General features: G+C 37.0%; 3 protein-coding genes and 1 non-coding gene across 5 annotated transcripts; 1 reads left to right on the top strand and 3 right to left on the bottom strand.

Moving 5' to 3' along the window:
• Nucleotides 1-1,906: 1,906 nt before the first annotated feature.
• On the bottom strand, nt 1,907-2,895 carry LOC136061661 (uncharacterized). The gene is made up of 2 exons (XM_065759694.1): nt 2,238-2,895; nt 1,907-2,142 (listed from the first exon to the last, which is right to left on the bottom strand). The coding sequence occupies exons 1-2, from the start codon at nt 2,893-2,895 to the stop codon at nt 1,907-1,909; spliced, it is 894 nt and encodes a 297-aa protein (XP_065615766.1).
• A 3,086-nt stretch (nt 2,896-5,981) lies between these two features.
• LOC111995724 (amidophosphoribosyltransferase, chloroplastic) lies at nt 5,982-8,226 on the top strand. Its single transcript, XM_024027652.2, has 2 exons — nt 5,982-7,855; nt 7,946-8,226. Exons 1-2 carry the CDS (start codon nt 6,137-6,139, stop codon nt 7,955-7,957), a joined length of 1,731 nt encoding a protein of 576 aa, XP_023883420.1. The 5' UTR covers nt 5,982-6,136; the 3' UTR covers nt 7,958-8,226.
• A 3,314-nt stretch (nt 8,227-11,540) lies between these two features.
• Nucleotides 11,541-17,451, bottom strand: LOC111995727 (tRNA-dihydrouridine(47) synthase [NAD(P)(+)]-like). Of its 2 annotated transcripts, none has more exons than XM_024027656.2 (10): nt 17,035-17,451; nt 16,810-16,926; nt 16,486-16,725; nt 14,753-15,002; nt 14,413-14,669; nt 13,673-13,945; nt 13,165-13,446; nt 12,883-13,003; nt 12,208-12,377; nt 11,541-12,122 (listed from the first exon to the last, which is right to left on the bottom strand). In XM_024027656.2, the coding sequence occupies exons 1-10, from the start codon at nt 17,350-17,352 to the stop codon at nt 12,024-12,026; spliced, it is 2,127 nt and encodes a 708-aa protein (XP_023883424.1). In that variant the 5' UTR covers nt 17,353-17,451; the 3' UTR covers nt 11,541-12,023. The 2 variants fall into 2 exon arrangements, with proteins under 2 accessions (XP_023883424.1, XP_023883425.1); XM_024027657.2 differs by having other exon boundaries at nt 14,780-15,002.
• Nucleotides 17,452-17,519: 68 nt separating this feature from the next.
• TRNAL-CAA (transfer RNA leucine (anticodon CAA)) lies at nt 17,520-17,603 on the bottom strand. Its single transcript has one exon. It is a non-coding gene; the product is annotated as a tRNA-Leu (tRNA).
• Between the last annotated feature and the right edge of the window lie 1,865 nt (nt 17,604-19,468).

Genomic DNA, 19,468 nt, shown 5'->3' with positions numbered 1-19,468 from the left:
TAAACTTGTGTTATTATCCCCATTTTTCAACCAAAGGGTCCGTGATCTTTGGCTCCACATTCTCGCCTCTCTATCTAGCAGAATATTGACTTCTTCCTTTAATTCCCTAACCCGACCATTTTGCCCACTAACAATAGCTGCAGATTCGGCCTCCACCAAGAGAGCTTTTTTCTTTAATAATTCCTTTCTCACATTGCCAAAAATATTGTGGTTCCACCATGCTAAGTCCCTACCACAAATTTCCACCCTTTTAAGAATATCACTATCACGGAACCCCACTGAATAGGAAGACCAAGATGCTTCCACCAATTCTGCACAGCGTTCATCAGAAAGCCACATTTCCTCAAACCTGAAAATTCTTTTTTTAGGGAGAGGATCCAAGCCCAATAGGTTGATCAAAAGTGGACAATGATCAGAAGAGGCACTTTGAAGGTGTTGAACGATCGATCCTGGGAATTTCAGAAACCAAGCATCATTAGCCAAACCTCGGTCAAGTCGTTCCCAAATTGAATGCCCATCCTCAAAATGTTTACTCCATGTGAACCGGTTTCCCACAAAACCAAGATCCAAGAAACCACATTCGTCAATCACATCTCTAAAGAGTTGCATCTGCCTATGTTGTCTGGAGGCCCCGCCTAGTTTCTCTTCCTGCCTAGTGAGTTCATTGAAATCACCAGCACATAACCACGGGGTCTGTGGATGGTGGTTTAAAGTCCGCAAACTATCCCATGCTTCAATTCTTTTTGATGTCTCTAGATCCCCATAAAAACCAGTGAACCTCCACTCATGCTCAGAACCCTTATCAATCCAAGTATCAATGTAATATTTTGATGAATCAATCACCTCCAAATTCACTGTTGATTTCCAAAACAAAACAAGACCACCTCCACGGCCTTCCTTCGGTACTACCCATTTGTGTTCATAGTCAATGCTTCGTTGAACTAAATCTAGCCTTGCTTCATCCGCCATTGTTTCGGCTAAAAACACGACAGAGGGGTCTTTTGCCCGGATCATATCTCCAAGCTCCTTCCCTGTTCGCAGGTTCCAAGCCCACGACAGTTCCAAACTAAGCAATTCATTGTGACTGGCGGGGCTGAGTCTCAGCCTCCATCAATATCCTTTTTTGTTCATCAGCTCCCTTTGAAACCTGTTGACGTTTGTTTGGTAACGCAGAAGAGCTATCATCTTGCATGGGTGTTCTTTTTCCTCGGGTTTGGGACGTATGGGTAGGGTTAGTTGGGGTTTGATGGTTTTGTCTCACAAGTCTAGTCCATTTCGGTTTGGGTGGCTGTGAAGAGGCACAAGAATTTTCAGGTTTGGCACGTGGTGTAAGGGAGTCATGTGATGGGTTTAAAATTGGGTTTAGGTCCGGATTGGAGGGATTTGGGGTATTGCCATTTTGGTTAAGGTCATGTGAGTAGGGGGCCCGGATTTGTTGGGTTTCATTAAAGGGATTGAGTGATGGTTTTGGACAGCTTCCATTTTGGTTAAGGTTTGAAGAGTGATGGGCACGTGTGTCATGGGAATCAATTATGGGAGTGAATACAGGCATTGAATCCGAGGAGTGGGGGGCCCGGATTTGTTGGGTTTCATTAAAGGGATTGAGTGATGGTTTAGGACAGCTTCCATTTTGGTTAAGGTTTGAAGAGTGATGGGTACGTATATCATGGGAATCAATTATGGGAGTGAGTAAAGGCATTGAATCCGAGGTTGAATGTGGTGTTAAGTTCCCATTTTGGTTCGGATGAGCTGGAATGGTATTAATGGTTTGGGCTGGAATAAAGGTTGACAGAAGAGAGTATTTTGAATTAAAAGACTGAGGGACGTTACCTGCAAGGCTGGGTGATTGCTGCAAATTATTTGCATTAAAAGCTTTGTCTGAATCATTTACTATCTCTTCAAAGCTTCATGTAACAGATGGAGAAGTGCAGCTGGCAAATTGTTGGCTATGGTTCGTTACACTTTGTGGTTTACCGTTCTGAACAAGTTCAGTTATTCTCTCCGGTGACATTGAATCTGTCCAATCTGCCCCAGCTGTGCTGCTTCTCGCCTGAACCGGAGAAGTTGGACAGCTCTTTTCCTGCTCTTTCTGTGACTGTGGAACCGGCTGTGAACTTACAGACTGCCTTGACTTGTAGAAGCCTGGGACCGAAACAACTTGCTTTCTTGATGGAAGAAAGGTACAGCTCTAAGAGTTGGACCAAACTCCCTTTGGTCTGGTGTAAGAGTGCCCTCACTGTTCAACCATTTCTCGCAGTCTTTATCATCATGATCGAAGCAGCCGCACCAATAGCAAATGTTCGGCAACCTTTCGTACTTGAAGCTAACCCACACTTCCTTATCTCTTCCTATAGAAACCAAACGCCCCCTGCACAATGGAATAGTGACATCCAATGACACTCTAATACGAACAAAATTACCCCCCTCATATTCATGTGGATTGGTAGAAGGTAAAACCGTTCCTAAGACTTCACAAATTTTTGTAGCAGCCCTCACATTCATAAACTTTATCGGGAGGCCATGAACTTGCACCCAGAAAGTAGTCCTCTTGAATTGGAGCTCCTCCATTGAATTGTTCTTATCATACTTCTCTAGAATCATTAAGTGTTTGTCAAAACTCCACGGTTCACTCTGAATCACTTTTTCAACCTCTTCCATATTATCAAAAGCAAACAAGACCATGTGGTTACCCAAGTTGCGGACTTGAAAACCATTCCTTGAGCGCCATAGTGGTGTAAAGGTTTTTGCTATGGCATCCACGTTGACTGCCCTCCTCGTTAAAAACTTTGCAGCCAAGAAGAGCTCATGGAAGCTCAAATCATCCTCAAGACAGCATCCAGGTCCCTCCCTATCTGATAGGGATAAACGATTCCAGTTGGAAGTTAACTCCTCCATGGTAGTTTGATGGAGAAAAATAAATATATAGAATCCTACAAAAACACACAAAAAAACTGTTTCCCACAAATCCCACAAGAAGAGGAACCCCACAAGCTTTGAACTAACGTTGTTAATTCAAAGAAAGACTAAAACACTTCCGTATAGGAAAGTGACCCCCTATTCTACTGTCTAAGAGAGAAAGCTAAAGAGAGCTTTCTTCGAGAGACAGAGAAACCTAATTAGATTTAATGGGACAAGTTTTCAATGCTAATCCTTGATCAAGTTAAATACAAAAGGACAAGAGTAGTCATAATTTACAAGACGTGTAAATCTCTCTTGGCATAATTGTTTTGTTGCTATAAGACTGAATGATGAAAGAAGAATTCATGTAACCAATTAATCTCGATTCATTATGATAAATTAATGATTTAAGGCTAAATTGGTTTAAAAATAATGAATTTAATTATTTTACCATCATTTTAATACGTTAAAATGACACGTAGACTTGTCTTCATTCTTCTCCTTAAAAAAAAAAAATATATATATATATATATGTCTTCCATTTTTGTAATCAAAATTATGTCTTCCTTCTTAATTAAACAGAGTCATTCATTGAAAGGGATTTGAAATTTTGAATACGAACTTACCCATCGTTGCCTTGGTATAAAAAATGAAGATACTTTGGCCAAAAGTTATCTATAAGGCTTAATTGGGATTAAATTATAGTAGTATTCAATGTTCTTTGACAAGTTGAGCAGGTACACGTATTTCAATAATCTTTTTTTTAGAAGAATGTAATTCAATAATCTAGTCACTCACACAAGTCCCCCAAAGAATCTCAATTGAAAAATAAAAAAAAAAATAGAAAAGTCCAAAGAATATAATATTATAGGCAAAAAAAATCAACATCCGAAATAACCCACCAATGTCTAATATGACATTTCAAGCGTGGGGGATGGTCTTTCCATTCAAGAGATTTTTATTCTAAAGTCTTGGACTAACCCACCAGAAGGATTTGACCGAGAACATTTGGAAACAATTTACTTAATATAATATGGAAAATGTCATCTAAAACCACCCTTAAACCATATTTTCTTTGTCTCTTCTAGTCTTGTACGAACGAATATCATATCATAAAATACAATTTCGTGACAAAACAATAGTAACATTGATTAATTCAGCAAAACACGAAATAGTAACCTTGAATATGACATAAAATTAACCTGGATATAAGAGGCATATCTTGTTGGAAAAGTCTATAGAGTATAGACACCAAAAAAAAAAAAAAAAATGACAGAAAATTTTACATCTACTTTGATGTGACAGAATGTTAATGATAGGTAAAAAAATAATATTAGTGGTAAATTTAGATAAAAATCAGTAAAAACTTGACAACTCAACTATTGTGAAAAATATTGTCAAATTTTGTGTGTACATAGCATTGCTCATCTTTTTCTCTTATTCAAGATATTATGCATGACTTTCAAATTCTTGTCCCTTAGGTTATTATAATCATACTACATTAAACTATGAGAAGGTTGCTGACTTACTGGAATATTGAATATGTCAATATGGTGTGTTATAGAAAACTTACATAATAAAATTATAATTCATAAGGAAGAAAAAGCCAGTGAATTACGACACTTTTACAAAGTATAGGTTTTTTTTTTTTTTTTTTGGCAAAAGTTAAAATTTCACCCTTTCTTTTAATTTATTATAGCTTAAAACCATATAGTTTAGGGATGTAACAAATTAAACAATATAATTTTGAAAGTAACAAATCAAACATGAGGCTTCAAAATATAACAAATTAATCTTATCATTTCAAAAAAAAAAATTCAATCCATTTTTAATTTGAAGCTATTGGAAGTATTTTTACATTTTTCCTTTTGCAAAAAATTCCCTCCACAAGAGACAAGCGGTTAACAAATGTGAGAAACATTCATCTCATCCTGCATCCAAGGTTGGTACCCAACCCCCATTTTCTACATGAAAATTATCAATCCAAATTGCCGGGGGCTTGGGATCTCATAGGCAGTTCAAGAACTCCAATATTTGGTACGAGATGAAGGTCCCTAGGTCTTGTTTCTCATTGAAACTTGACACATTTTATGTTTCAAGGATGCTGAATCCTGGAGCCATTTATTCTCAGATAATTCCTTTGCATAAACCGTTTGGCTTCAAACTCCACTATGGAATTCATCATTCGATTATGAGAAAAGCTTTATTGTTCTATCAAGCAAATTATTTTTCTAATCTCATCATGGAACACAATTTTGGAGAGTTGGTTGATCATTTGAAATCATATAGGATTTGCTTGCTAGAAGTTGCATGGTTTATTAAGGATATTATTCTTATTTGTGAATTTTTTTTATTATATATCCTTTGATAGTGTACCTTTAAGGTATGTTTAAGTTGTTTTAGCTTTTGTTAAAGCTGCAAAAGAAAACGAGGAGATCATTATTTGGTTAGATCAATACTCATCTTTTCTCTTCTTTCTGAAATGATTTGATATTTCAATAAATAAAGTTTACTATCATTTTCTTTATAAAAAAAAAAATATTTGTGGAGAGTTTAATTTGTTACTTTTTGAAATCTCATAGTTTAATTTATTACTTTTGAAAATATATGGTTTAGTTTGTTACATTTCTATATGTAGGCATATTATTTCCTTTTTTGGCTAATTAATTAGTTAATGTTTAACGAGATGAGAGGAGTAGGTTTAGGCCAATTTTTGTCAAAGTAATATATACAACTTTACCTTTATTATTCATGCCCTTTCACTAAATTACCAAATTAGTAAAAACTAAAAATATAATCCAAAGTTCCAAACACAATGATAAATTAATAAGTAAAAAATATAATCTTTTTTTTTTTATACAAGTAAAAAATATAATCCAAACACAACAAAATATTTAATATATTATCCCACATGCCAAAATATATCTTCTTTTTGGTACCCAAATTTATTTATTTCTTTTCCTTTTTTTTATAAAATTTTATTTATTTTTCTAGAAGTCTATTGTTAAAGAAACGTCACCACGAAGTAAACACAACCACTCAAAGAAGTTGAATATTGTTTGGAAACTTTGGATTTGGACTCAAAAAACTCCAACTCCAAAGTCCAAACTCCAAACAAACCTAGATAAAACCTAGAACAACCCAAAGAGGTAAAAAGGACTCAAAACTCCAGTGTCCTCTCTATTGTGTAAAGCTCTCTCTTCTATCTTTCTTCTCTAAGCTTCCATTTCCTTCTTCAATGGCAGCCGCCACCAATCTATCTTCCTTCTCATCCTCACTCTCAAAACCAACCCCTCTCCCTCTAAACTCACCACAAACCCATCTCTCTGTCCCCTCCAAAACCCTCCAAAAACCCTCCTTTTTTTCTCACAAACCCTCCTTCTCTCACACCCACAAAACCTCTCTCACAGTCTCATCCAAAAACCCCATCTCCGAGTTTTTCACCACAAACAACACGAACCCAGATGACCATTCTGTTACTTTTGATGATGACGATAAGCCACGCGAGGAGTGCGGTGTAGTTGGAATATATGGTGACCCAGAAGCCTCCAGGCTTTGCTATCTAGCTCTCCATGCTCTCCAACACCGTGGCCAAGAAGGTGCTGGCATCGTGACCGTCCAAAACGACGTGCTTCAATCGGTTACAGGCGTTGGATTGGTCTCTGAGGTGTTCAGTGAATCAAAGCTTGATCAATTGCCTGGAGATTTGTCTATTGGACATGTAAGGTATTCAACAGCAGGGGCGTCTATGTTGAAAAATGTTCAACCTTTTGTTGCTGGGTACAGGTTTGGCTCTGTTGGGGTTGCACATAATGGTAATTTAGTGAATTATCGTTCACTTCGTGCTAAGCTTGAAGAAAATGGTTCAATTTTTAATACTAGTTCTGATACGGAGGTTGTTCTTCATTTAATTGCTATTTCAAAAGATAGACCTTTTGTTATGAGGATTGTGGATGCTTGTCAGCAAGTTGAGGGTGCTTATTCAATGGTTTTTTTGACTAAAGATAAGCTTGTTGCTGTGAGGGACCCTTTTGGTTTTAGGCCTTTGGTTATGGGGAGGAGGAGTAATGGTGCTGTGGTTTTTGCTTCTGAGACTTGTGCACTTGATTTGATTGAGGCTACATATGAGAGGGAAGTGTTTCCTGGTGAGGTTGTGGTGGTTGATAAAACTGGGATTCAATCACTTTGTTTAATGCCTCATCCTCAGCCAAAACAATGTATATTTGAGCATATTTACTTTGCTTTGCCTAATTCTGTGATTTTTGGGCGTTCTGTGTATGAGTCTCGCCGAAGGTTTGGGGAGATACTTGCAACTGAGTCACCTGTTGATTGTGATGTTGTGATAGCAGTGCCAGATTCTGGGGTCGTGGCTGCACTTGGTTATGCTGCCAAAGCTGGGGTGCCATTTCAGCAAGGTTTGATAAGGTCACACTATGTTGGCAGGACTTTCATTGAACCATCACAGAAGATTAGGGACTTTGGTGTGAAGCTTAAGTTATCACCAGTTCGAGCAGTGTTGGAGGGAAAGAGGGTTGTGGTTGTGGATGACTCAATTGTGAGGGGAACAACATCTTCAAAGATTGTTAGGTTGATAAAGGAGGCTGGGGCTAAGGAAGTTCACATGAGGATTGCAAGCCCACCGATTATCGGGTCTTGTTATTATGGAGTGGATACACCTAGTTCAGAGGAGTTGATTTCTAATAGGATGAGCACGGAGCAGATTAGGGAGTTTATTGGGTCAGATTCACTTTCTTTTCTTCCCATTGATAGCCTGCAGAAGTTGTTGGCTGAAGATGCACCCAATTATTGTTATGCTTGCTTCTCTGGCAAGTATCCTGTTGAGCCTAGGGAGCTTAAGGTGAAAAGGGTTGGTGATTTTGTGGACGATGGGATAAATGGGAGTTTAGAATCCATTGATGGGGGTTGGGTTCAAGCAAAACCAAAGTCAGAATTGGAGGTTAGCACTGCCTAATCGCTGTCATACACTGATGGTTTTGTTGCTTGCAATTATCTGTTTTACATTATGCATGCCTTTTGTGATCCACAGAACAAGATGTAGGGCTATCAGATATGAGAGGCAGTGAGTGACAGATTTCTTCAGTGGTCTCTACTTGCAGTATTATGTGCTTCCTCAATTCACTTTGGGACTGAAAGCTTAAGGCTTATACAATTTTGTTAGTTCATGTTATTCAGTTTTGAATCTGACATATATTTGGGTTTTATGCTAGAACTTCTTTGACATGATTTTGGTACACTAGGTTAAATCTTCTATATTGAGATCTGCTCTAATATTGAGAGTTTTCTATAATAGCTTCCTAGTTCTTCCCACTACTGTTTTTCCTTTTGGTCCATATCTTGTTCAGATTTTGGTCTTGGATCTCTTGCTTAATTTGAGCACTACAAATATACGATGTTGCAGAGTAAATTGAATGGGGCATTGCATTAGCCTCTTGATATAGCAAATAAGAGTAAATGCATATTAATATTAATTACTTATCCCAAAAAAAAATACCTACGCTTTTTCTTAATAAAAAAAAAAAAGGTTTGAATATCAATCTATAGCGTCTGCTTTAAATGATTGCTCTTTAACATCAAGCCAAAGCACCAATTAGTTTTGGTGTAGGTGGAGTTTAAACTATAGATCTATATTTCAACGCTTAAGAGATTTTACTAATTGAGTTAACTAAAACTCACCAAGAGATTTTACTAATTGAGCTAATTAAAACTCACCATGATTGATCTTGTAATATAGACCATTGGCTTAATTGTTGAACTATAAATAAAGGGTGAACCCCCAATTTATAGAGCAACAGAATTGTAGCCATTGTTTCAATTTTTGGTTGGTGAAAAATTTAGATGGTGGTTAAATACTGAAATTTAGAAACTAATTTGCCTGCCGGAACTAAAATAGAATGTCGTATGCCAATCAACTAATATTGTACAAAATCATTCAGAAAGTCTTTTACAGCAACATCTACAAAACTTCATGTAGTTCCACCAATGAATTATCTCTGATAAATCTACTTTATCATCTCTGAATTCAGATAGAAACTGTGTTGTCATGAAACTTCTACTTCTTTGCGTCTTTTCAACTTATTGGTCTCTGTTGCTAAGGACTTGAATTAAGCAAGAAAAGCTTGAACCATGTGAATCAATAAAAGAGAATGAAAATGTGAATCATTTGAAAACTTTGATGGAGGTATTGTATTGGATGTGACCAAGTTTGTTAAAATCAGAATCTTATGTATGATCATGGGAGGTAGGTGAGATCGTAGATTATAAGATCCTATGTTATTTAAGAAAAAACAAAAAATACACTAGTATGTTAAATAATCACATAAATTATACATTCATTGATATAATTGTCATGTATCACTACATCTATTGTAAGCATCATTTAAAGAAACAAAAAAATCTTAAAACGTGACTCTATTGAGATATTTTTTATTTGGGTCCACCTGACACTTTCTCTACATTAGAGTGAAAAAAATTGGTTTATTGAGATTTTGTTTTTCATATGGGTCCAACTGAGTTTTCTGTCAAGTTAAAGAATATTACAAGAAACTAAGGTTGCTTGGGATCATTAGATCGTTTGATCTTACTGATCGCAGAGATCCTTGAAAGATCCAAATCGTATTAGGCAGATGAGATCGTAAAATTGTAGGATCTAGATCAGGATTTTGACAACCATAGATGCGACAAATACACTTGGCTGCCTTTGCCTCATCCCCTCAAATTCTAACCTTGCATGATTGCTTCAAGTATTTTCCTTTTTCCTGATGCCAACTCAACAATTGTTATAATTCATTTTCATGCTGAACTCTTGCATTGAACATATACGGTATCTTAGCTGTAGCAATAGACCATCTAAAGCTTAGGTCAGATTCGAAAGTTTTGGCGTCAGACCAAATGTGTAAGCAACTAGTTTCTGGATTGGATGAAGGATTTGCAGTATAATGTCTTGCAGCTGATGAACTTGTTTAAAGAGAGTAGTTTTCCTTCTTTTTTTCTTCAATAAATCTTTTTAGTTGTCTATATTAAAAGAGAGAGAGAGAGTAATTATCAGTAACAAGTAACAATACTCATGTGAAACATCTTGTTCACTTGCCCAGCGAAAGGAATAATCATGTTCTGTTATAGCTGATGGAGTTTTGCCACAAAATGCTGAACCAGCGCTAATAAATTTCAGTCCTGTTGCCATTTCTCTTGCCCCTTGTGCAAGTTCAAACAACAAAATTCAGCCCACTATCTATATCTTTTCCATGCTCAGTCAAAAGCAGCCAAAATCACTTGGTATGAGAGAAAGAGCTGGTAAATTTGAGAATACTTGAATCAACAAGGTTACAGCAAAAGAATTTACAATTCTTTCCACAAGATTGTGATTAGGACAACATCACTTTTACATGAGATTATCACTAACATAATTTTTATTATACACCCTTCATAACCTATGATTTGACCATTTTTTGGCCTCTATAATTGTGAAACGAGGTTGTGAATGAATTTAGAGCTATAGCAATAGGCCAGGAGGTTGTCCATATTCTTGAGAGGACAAGATAAGCTATATGCCATCAAGCTGTAGACATGAGAATCAATCACGATAATTGAGTTACGTGCGAAGTTCAAAAAATGATTCTGAGCAGTCTTGTCTCTTGTGACAATGCACTTTAATCGTTCCCATAACTGATTTTATACTTCAAGCCAATCCACTATATTTGCCAACTGGGAGGTAGCGTGGGGCAACCAGCAAATATATAACCATATTTTCCATTGGACACTAAGATGCTTGCCCATAATGTTTGATACATGTCAGCATCTTATCAGATCTAACGTACAATAGCATTGAACTCAAACATATCAGCATCTTATCAAGTTCAATGCACAATAGCACTGAACTAAAATGCTGACACATAATGTTGGATACGTGTCAACATCTTATAAGATCCAATGCACAGTAATATTGGACTCAAACGGTATCATTTTGGTGGGATTAAAACAAACAGTGTATAGCTTGTGGGGGCCTTTTGTACATCCTCATTAGTATACGGATATTTGCTTATTCTTAAAGCCTTGCCTCAAAGCCACTAGCATCTACTCTAGCTCCAAATCGTTCCAAAACCATGTTTCATAGCAATATTGATTTTCTTGAAGATAAACTAAATCCTTATATTCATTTCATACGCATCAAAGTTTACTTCAAAATAAGAAAAGATTGGATTCAACGTTTTCAGTCCCTATTCTTAGCATCCCATGTGAAATTGATTGTCATGCCTAACAAGTTCTACTCAATTTTTCTGGTCAATTCAAGGACAGTCTTGAAAAAAACAAAAAAAAAAAGCATTTATTAACCTGTTCTAATAAATTCCAAGAATCTAGACACGTTTTTGGAATGAAAGAAGCAAAAATTCATTCACAAAGATGTCATGCTCCAAAGCTTTGACGAATTCTACTCCAGATTTCCCAGTGTCCACACTCTATAAAGATACTTTTGAAATGTAAAGAAAGATTCCAAGTCCCCACTTAACAATATTTGAAAAGATGACAGTTTTTTTAAATGTAGAAAGAGACTTAAGAGAGATTCCAGGGCCCCTACCATGATGGGTTTCACAAACCAAAAAACAAATCTAATAAAAGAGTGCAGCTACGCAAAACCAAGTTTGTCTTAGTCAATATTTCAACCTCATGAAAATTGCATGCTTGCCTATGACAAAGTTACAATGTTGTTGAATAACAAATGAACAGCTTCAAAATCTAGGCGGTAAGTTAACCCCACCTTTAAATTACAGTAGAGATGTCAACAAAACGTTAAATGCTCATTTCCTTTTTTGCTTTTATTCAAACAATGAGCTGTGCATCCAAGACATCTTAAGATATCCTTCAATTATGTAAACACACTGGCATCCAATAAAAGGGGAAGGTATCTCATGCATTTGATATCTGCAGCTTTCCTCTTGCAACCGTGAGGCTCACACAATGAGAGGGATGATGCGTATATCAGATGTATAACATTATTGCAGCAAAAAACCATTGGGGTTGAATGCGACAGCAAAGAAATGTTTTTGTGTACCCGATATTAATCTACCAAACAAAGCTGCCTTAAGGCAACATCGATGAACTGCATAAGATTAGCCATTTTCTGCCCGGTCATAAGCATTAGATTTATGCTTTGGTGCGAATGTGAAGCCATCTGGAACCTTGCCAAGTAACATCTCAGATATCCGAACCTGCAACAAATTAAAAGGAAAGTAAGCAAACTAGAAAATCTAGATGCTTAATGGTGAAATAAATAAGCCAATATAGAAGGCATACCCAGTCAGCTGCAGAATCTGAGACCATTAATGTCTCAAGGTCATCACGACCGTAGTAGGAGGGTGGGCGCCAGTTCAGTCTTTGAGGGATGACATCTAAAAGACCAACAGGTATATACCTACAAGTATAACTAAGCCATTCCAACAAAAATCGCCTAGTTGTCTCCACTCCTGCAGGTGTAAGATCCAAGGAAAAAATCCCAGAATAATCAAAATTTTGATCAGCAAACACATGAAAAAAAATTTGAGAAGTTTCAGACAGCATTGAAAACTAAAAAAAGGTGCTGGGTCCATTGCTCAAATGTTATAAAGTACAACAAATTTTAATCATAGACAATGTTATGTTCAGGAAAGCAAAGACTTAATTGCTTGCCGAAGGCTTCTTAACATACCCATTTTTTACTCTCATACTATTGCTTTCAGGTTCATAGAAATATGCACTTCTTTTATGTGCCAAGTGGGGAGTGGGATTCAATCCATGGTTCTTCTTGTAAAGAAGACCAAGCAATGTCACTGAACTAGAAGGCACATAACAGAAAGACGCACTTCTAAAGAGGAACTGAATCTATGTTTGCAGCCCAGTAAAATTACTATACCTTTTTGCCAAGATATTCAGCTCCATCAAGTATATATCTAGATACAAATAATATGTGCCAATTCAATAAATAAGACATACCTTTTGTGTCAGAACCCCAATGTTCAAGGCCCAAACGCACAAAATCCTTCAAAATATTTAATCGTTCCCCAGAAGTAATGTCCCAGTGCCTCTGTTCCTTGATTTCAGTAAATATCCAAGGCTGCAAAGCAAAATTTAGCATATTCACAAGCTTTAAAGCATGCACTAAAAGAGCAAAGAGGGGAAGGTGGGGGTGGGGTGGGAATAATTAAATAATGTATTGAAAGCGCAGTAAGGGATGCAACCCTAGTACATGGAAACTATACTAGGCAAAACACAAACCTTAATTAGTGCTCCTCGAGCAATCATGCATGTAGCAAGCTCAGGGCAGTCAGCTTTGCGTGTGTTCCAGTCTAAATACGAGAAAACATCTCCATTTCCCATAACCTGCAAAGCATCAGGAGCTTTTCTGGCACACTGGTATACATAGTCCCAGTTGGCAAGCTTGCTATACCGTTGCTGACGTGATCGACCATGTATTGTTACTGCACTAGCTCCCCAGTTGCCAATGTCTGTAATCAGTGAATCAATGCGATTTTTCCCTTCAAAAAAACCTGTTCGCACCTGTAGCAACCCAGGAAAAGAAGAAAAAGTATGACGCATCTTGGACAAGATTGATGAGCAAAAATACATAGACAAAAAATAAAGTTAATTACAGAAGAAGGGAAGAAAAAAACTTTAAACAAAGTTTCCAGCTTAAAGATGCAAGAATGGAACTGCTACAGATCAAACTGCCACAGATCACTCAATTCATATTCATAAAAAATCTAAATAAATTCTAAGCAAGCACCTTGACAGTAATAGGTTTATCCACAGTGCCAGAAGCTGCTTCTATAATGCTTTTTATCCGCATTGGCTTATTAAGAAGAGCAGATCCAGCACCTTTTTCCACTACAATATCTATTGGGCACCCCATGTTTATATCAATAAAGTCCACTGTACATTCTTGATCTATAAGTTCCATAGCACGTGCCACAGTGTCTGGATATGCCCCACATATCTGAACACCAAACAAATCCTCAGAAGAATGTCTTCTCAGCAGTGCCCATTCTGAAGCTTGACCCTATTCCCAAAAGAAAAATGCAGCCAAATCAAAAAAAGGTAATGTTGAAGTTCAAGTATGAAGTATGGTAAATACAGATGCACGAAACAAGTGAAACGCTAATCAAAAGGGAGAAAGAAAAAAGGGGCCCCTGTTGTTGGGATTCATGAGGGGTGGGGCGTGTATTTTACTATGCCAATTTCCATCTTAAGGTGATCTAAAATATATCATCTTCCTGTGAAAAAAAAAAAACTGTACTGATTCTTATACTGGGAATTCTATGATGACAATGAATGCTTCGCTACATGTCAAAGTGTGGCAAAACTGCATATATCTAAGCAACACTTTACAAGTAAAAAAAAAAATTATGCTTTTCAGCACCACTTGAAAATTGCATTCATTAATCCACACCAAATTTTAGGAAGAACAAATTTTCCTAGGCAAAAGTGACATAAATCAATTAAGCAGACAAAGAACAACATAGAGACCTGCAAAAGATTAGTACACATTGCCATTTCACCGCATGTTACGTCTGCTCCCAAGACTTTGCAAACCCTTCGGAATGGAAGATTCCCAACAGTGGTCAGAGGTGCAAGATACAGTTTTTCTCTAAAATCGATAATCTTCTTTTCACGTGGGTGTAACTTTAGGCTTCTATCACCTTCTGGAGTTGTAACATCCATTCCAGCTTCTGGTTCAGTTTGTGTACAGCTTTCCCCAACAACTTTCTCCATGAAAGTCACATCTGTTGCAAGGTATATTAAATACCTCCACATATTTTCAAAAATAAATGAATAAAAAAACAAACAATATATATAAAAGCTAAACCTCCATTGTTGGCTTTAGCGGAGCTACCGTTTTCTTCAATTACAGATTTTGGTTTCTTCATGGGTGGTTCATCAGATCCATCTTTTATATCTAGATCATCCTCTTCTGGCACTTCAGCTGATTCCAATTTAGTATCCAAGTCACCGTTCACTTCACTAACACCATTTCCATCAGTGACATGACAAGTACCTGGAACAGTTTCATCATCCTCCTTTTCTTCAACAATTTTTGTTTTTGACTTTGCTTTCCCCTGCAACACAATAAAAGCAGTTATAAGTATAATGTTTTATAATAAAATATACAAAAATAATACTTTATCCACACCACAGTTTTGTATCAACCAACTAAAAGTTGAAAATGAGAAAGAATCATAAACAAAAGGGACAGGAAATTTTTACAAAATCAAACCCAGCTAAGGAAAATGAACCTTCTCTCTTTCAGGTACCATTTAAATCGTGCATTCATCTTTTTTAAACTTCTTAAATGAAGGAATTTAGATTACAGCCTCATTACCAGCCCTTTCTATAGCCTTGGTGGCTAGCGTCTTGAGAGCATTCTCAAGATCAGAGGTTCTAGGATCCAGTAAGATGATGTACAAAGATTCTTAACATATTTTTTAAGATTCATGCCGCATGACTATGAAAAGGCAGTGTAATGATTCAATTGGCCATGATATCTTCAGTGACTACTAGATCCTAAAATGAATTGGGTTCCAAGTTTCAGCCTAACAACAACAAGAACAAATCCTTAGTTCCAAAACTTTGTGGTCGGCTATGGATCCTCAACAAAGTAATCGAAGTCGGCCACATGTATTCTCCCTACCCATTCTATCATATCCAAAAACGTACTCTTTGTTACTTCCTTGAATAGCATGTCCTTTTCTCTACTTCTACTAGTGTTATTTTAGTTGTTCCACTACCTCTTTTCATTCTAACAACTTAAATCAAATCACTCTTCCCCACTAGTGTGTTAATTGCTCTTCTTTGCACATATAATCAAATCATCTCAAGCGACTCTTCCTCATCTTTTCATCACTAGTAGCCACCCTTATATTTCCACTTACCCAACTTAATATTCTCATTTCATCCACGCTCATTTTATGAATATGTTACTTCTTGATAGCTGAACATTCAGCAACCATATAGCATAAATTGTAAAACTTTCCCTTTCAACTTAACAGGTATTCTATAATCACACAATACACCAAAAGAACTTCTCCTCTTCATCCACTCTTATCCTATAAATCACATCCTCTTCAATATATATGTCCTTAAGTTATCAATCCATTTGTTCTCACACTAGCTACAACTATGTTATACATATCATTAATCTTATCTAAACCCACCCCATAATCTGTCTACATAGTCTATAGTCCTCTATCATACACTCTCTTAATCAACAAAACCCATATGGAAATCATTACAACCTTCTCTTTCTAAATAAGAATGAAAGTAGTATGCAAGAGAAAGAGATGAATATGAATTATTGATCCATTTGTTCTCACGCCAGTTACAACTAGCGTTATACATATCCTTAATCTTATCTAAACCCACCCCATAATCTCTCTACGCAGTCTATAGTCTCTATCATACACACACTCTAAATCAATAAAACCCGTACGAAAATCTTTACAAGCTTCTCTTTCTAAATAACAATGACAGTAGTATATGCAAGATAAAAATATGAATACAACAATGCATTTAAGTAGAAAAGTAAAATCTTAGCATAGTTACCAGGAGACCAAGAGCTTTGAGCTTGGCATCAGCCTTAGGAAATTTCATTTTATTTTTCCACAAAAGCTTCTGAACATCCTTATTCAACCCATTACACTCATCACTCATCTTCTTCTTACCACCCAAAACACCATCTTTATCTTTACTTTTATGTGTGCCCAAAAACCTACAAGCCAAGCCATAAGGACACGGCTCCTCCGAATCCAAAAACGGGCATTCCCCTTCTATATCCTCCGGTTTCTGCATTTCAAAACCAAAACCAAGATCAAATTTTTATCACTCAAACAAGAAACTACGAACTAATTCAAATTCAATTCAAAAAACCTGAGCTTTAAACCCTTCAACGTCGTGGCTAAATCGGCACTTATCACTGTATGGACACGAAGTGATATCTCCGGTTTTCGCAATCAAAGGACAGATATTTTTCGATGATTTTTGATCCTACAATGTTATCGAAACGCTTCGTTTAGCATACACAATATACTGTATGTATGTAAGAATATGGAAAAAAGCAAAAAGTTAGGGTTTTGAGAGAGAGAGAGAGAGGACCTGACGGCGTTCACGTTTGAGTTGGCGTTTGGATTTTTTGTCTTTGACGAAGGAGGATTGAGACGGAGCTGGGGCGGCGTTGGCGGTGGTTTGGGAAACGGCGTCGTTTGAGGAAGGTCTGAGAGGCGGAGGACGAAGGAAGTGCTTGTTGATGGGAGCGATGGACTTGGCGACGAGTTCTTCAGTTGTGAGCTCAGAGTGAGACTTAGAGTGAGAGTCGGCTGGTTCTGACGGCGGTGGCGGGACCAGAGAGAGCTCGGGGTTCTTCACTACGGATTCTTCTGTGGTGGTGATGGTGCTTGTAGCAGACTCGTCCATGGCGGAACGAGTCGACTCAGAAGAACTCGGTTGCTATGCAATAGTGGAGGTGTGTTTGTTTGTGTTTTTTTTGTTCGTTGTTTAGGGTTTTTGTTAGTTATAAAACGACGTAGAGAGATCCCGTTTTATTAGAGATAGTGGAAAAGAAAAAAAAATTAAGTAAGAATTGTCAGAAGTGGGATTTGAACCCACGCCCTCGTTAGAGGACCAGAACTTGAGTCTGGCGCCTTAGACCACTCGGCCATCCTGACTGCTTTTGATTCATTAATTTAGATTTTCTATTTTGTTAGTTTGTTGCATCTTAAGAATTACCACGTTACTGCCTTTAGGCCAACATGGTTGCTTATGATCCCTTTTTAAACCAAAAGAGAAAGGAAAAAAAAAAAAAAAATCAAAAGACCATGGTTGAACTCAGACTACCATATTTAGTGTATGTTTGGATAATGTTGATTTTCTATATGCGTCTATGTTTGGCATTTTCAGCATTGGACTCGTGTTGCCAGTGGGTCCTGTGTACTATTCACAAGACCCACAAGTTGTCTAATTCAACAAATTTTTCTTCAAAATTAGGTCTCGCGATACTATTCATACATTTAAAAATTATTTTGCTACAACATTTTCAGTTTTTAACAATAAGCAGTATCCAAACAGACTCTTAATGATATAGACTTATTTTATCTGTATATATTTTGGGCTTGTTGTCCTAACACACATCTCTTCAACTGACTTAAGGAGACAACCAGTTGGGCAAGTATAGTGTTAGGTCTTAGACTCGCTAGCAAGTCTACAACCAAGTCTTAAGTCAAATTCCTGTAAAAAAAAAAAAAACTCCTTATGCTTTATAAATACCCTTTTTTTCGAACAAAAAAAGTAATTTTAACAAGTTATATGCACTATATAACTCTTCCATCCCTCATCTTCTCCACTGGTTTTCTGATTTAACCATCATAACCTCTTTGATCACCCACCCCCGTGTTCTTACTTGGTCTGAGTCCTCTTTAACAGGTGATTGGATTTCTCAAAAGGTTCATCACAGTTTGGTCAGAGTAGAAATCTTTAATGTAGTTCCATTGTGTCACTCAAATTTCCCCCACCTACTTGTCTTATTAGTTTTAATTGTAGTTTAATGGTATATCACTTCTGTCTAAAACATAAAAGTTTGGTCAAGAATCTTATAGATCAGCAGCATAATTTGCTCGCTTTTTTTTTTCAAGAAATTTGAGGTTCAAATATGGGATTGTGAGAATTTTTGGGATTATGAAACTTGAAGGTATTACCTATTTCCATCATTTGTATTCCTTCCCCCCCCCCCCCCTAAATAGAACTTTCAAATTATTCTTGTAAGGATACAATTAGGTTCCTAAGCCCAAAAGGTAAAAGGATTTAATCCCAAAAAGCCCAATACAATGAATTTGTAGAAAGTGGGTTCGAAAACTAGGCTCTAATGAGTTAGATAACAATTATAGTGGATCTAGATGACAAGAAAACAAAGATAATCTAGTTTTACCCAAAGAAAATTGTCCTCGGCACAATCCAAGGAGATTAGTTCTTGTATATATATTTTTTGGATTTAATTACAAGTCTAGTTCCTATTGTTACAATGTTTTTTTCTCAATTCTCCGATCCCCCCATGTAATGGGATCCTCCTCCTTTATATTGCCTCCCTTCCTTATATCTCAGCCCTCCACGTGTAGATCAAGTAACTGACTTTTGTCCTTGTCCCATAAGCACCTTCTTGAAGTTTTTAGTGGTAGTTGTAAGGCTGAACATCACTTTCAAATTAATGTGGCCAGAGAGTTAGCTACAGAGCATTTAATGCGGCGGTAGCAGCTTTCTCTTAGATATTTCTCACTTTCTTTTTACCTTATCCCTTCCTGATACTTATCCCTGCCAGCAGAATCTCCCAGATCGTTGTCCCTAATGTCAGGCCAACCCTTTTGACCTTTGCCCCATTAAGCCAAGGTGAAATTTGTCCTCGGACATATTTCTTGGAACCTTAAAACCAGAAGCCTTTGCCCATTCACTAGCTTGCGCTCCCACACTAGCGTCTCCCCATCCTTGGACTGTTTAATGTCCTTAGATAAGGCCTATGGCCCAATATACCCTTCCGGGCCTA

The sequence above is a fragment of the Quercus suber genome, unplaced genomic scaffold (assembly GCF_002906115.3).
Source record: "Quercus suber isolate HL8 unplaced genomic scaffold, Cork oak 2.0 scaffold_339, whole genome shotgun sequence".
Taxonomy (NCBI): Eukaryota; Viridiplantae; Streptophyta; class Magnoliopsida; order Fagales; family Fagaceae; genus Quercus; species Quercus suber.
Note: the sequence above shows the minus strand (reverse complement) of the source record. Positions and strands in the feature narration are given on the sequence as shown.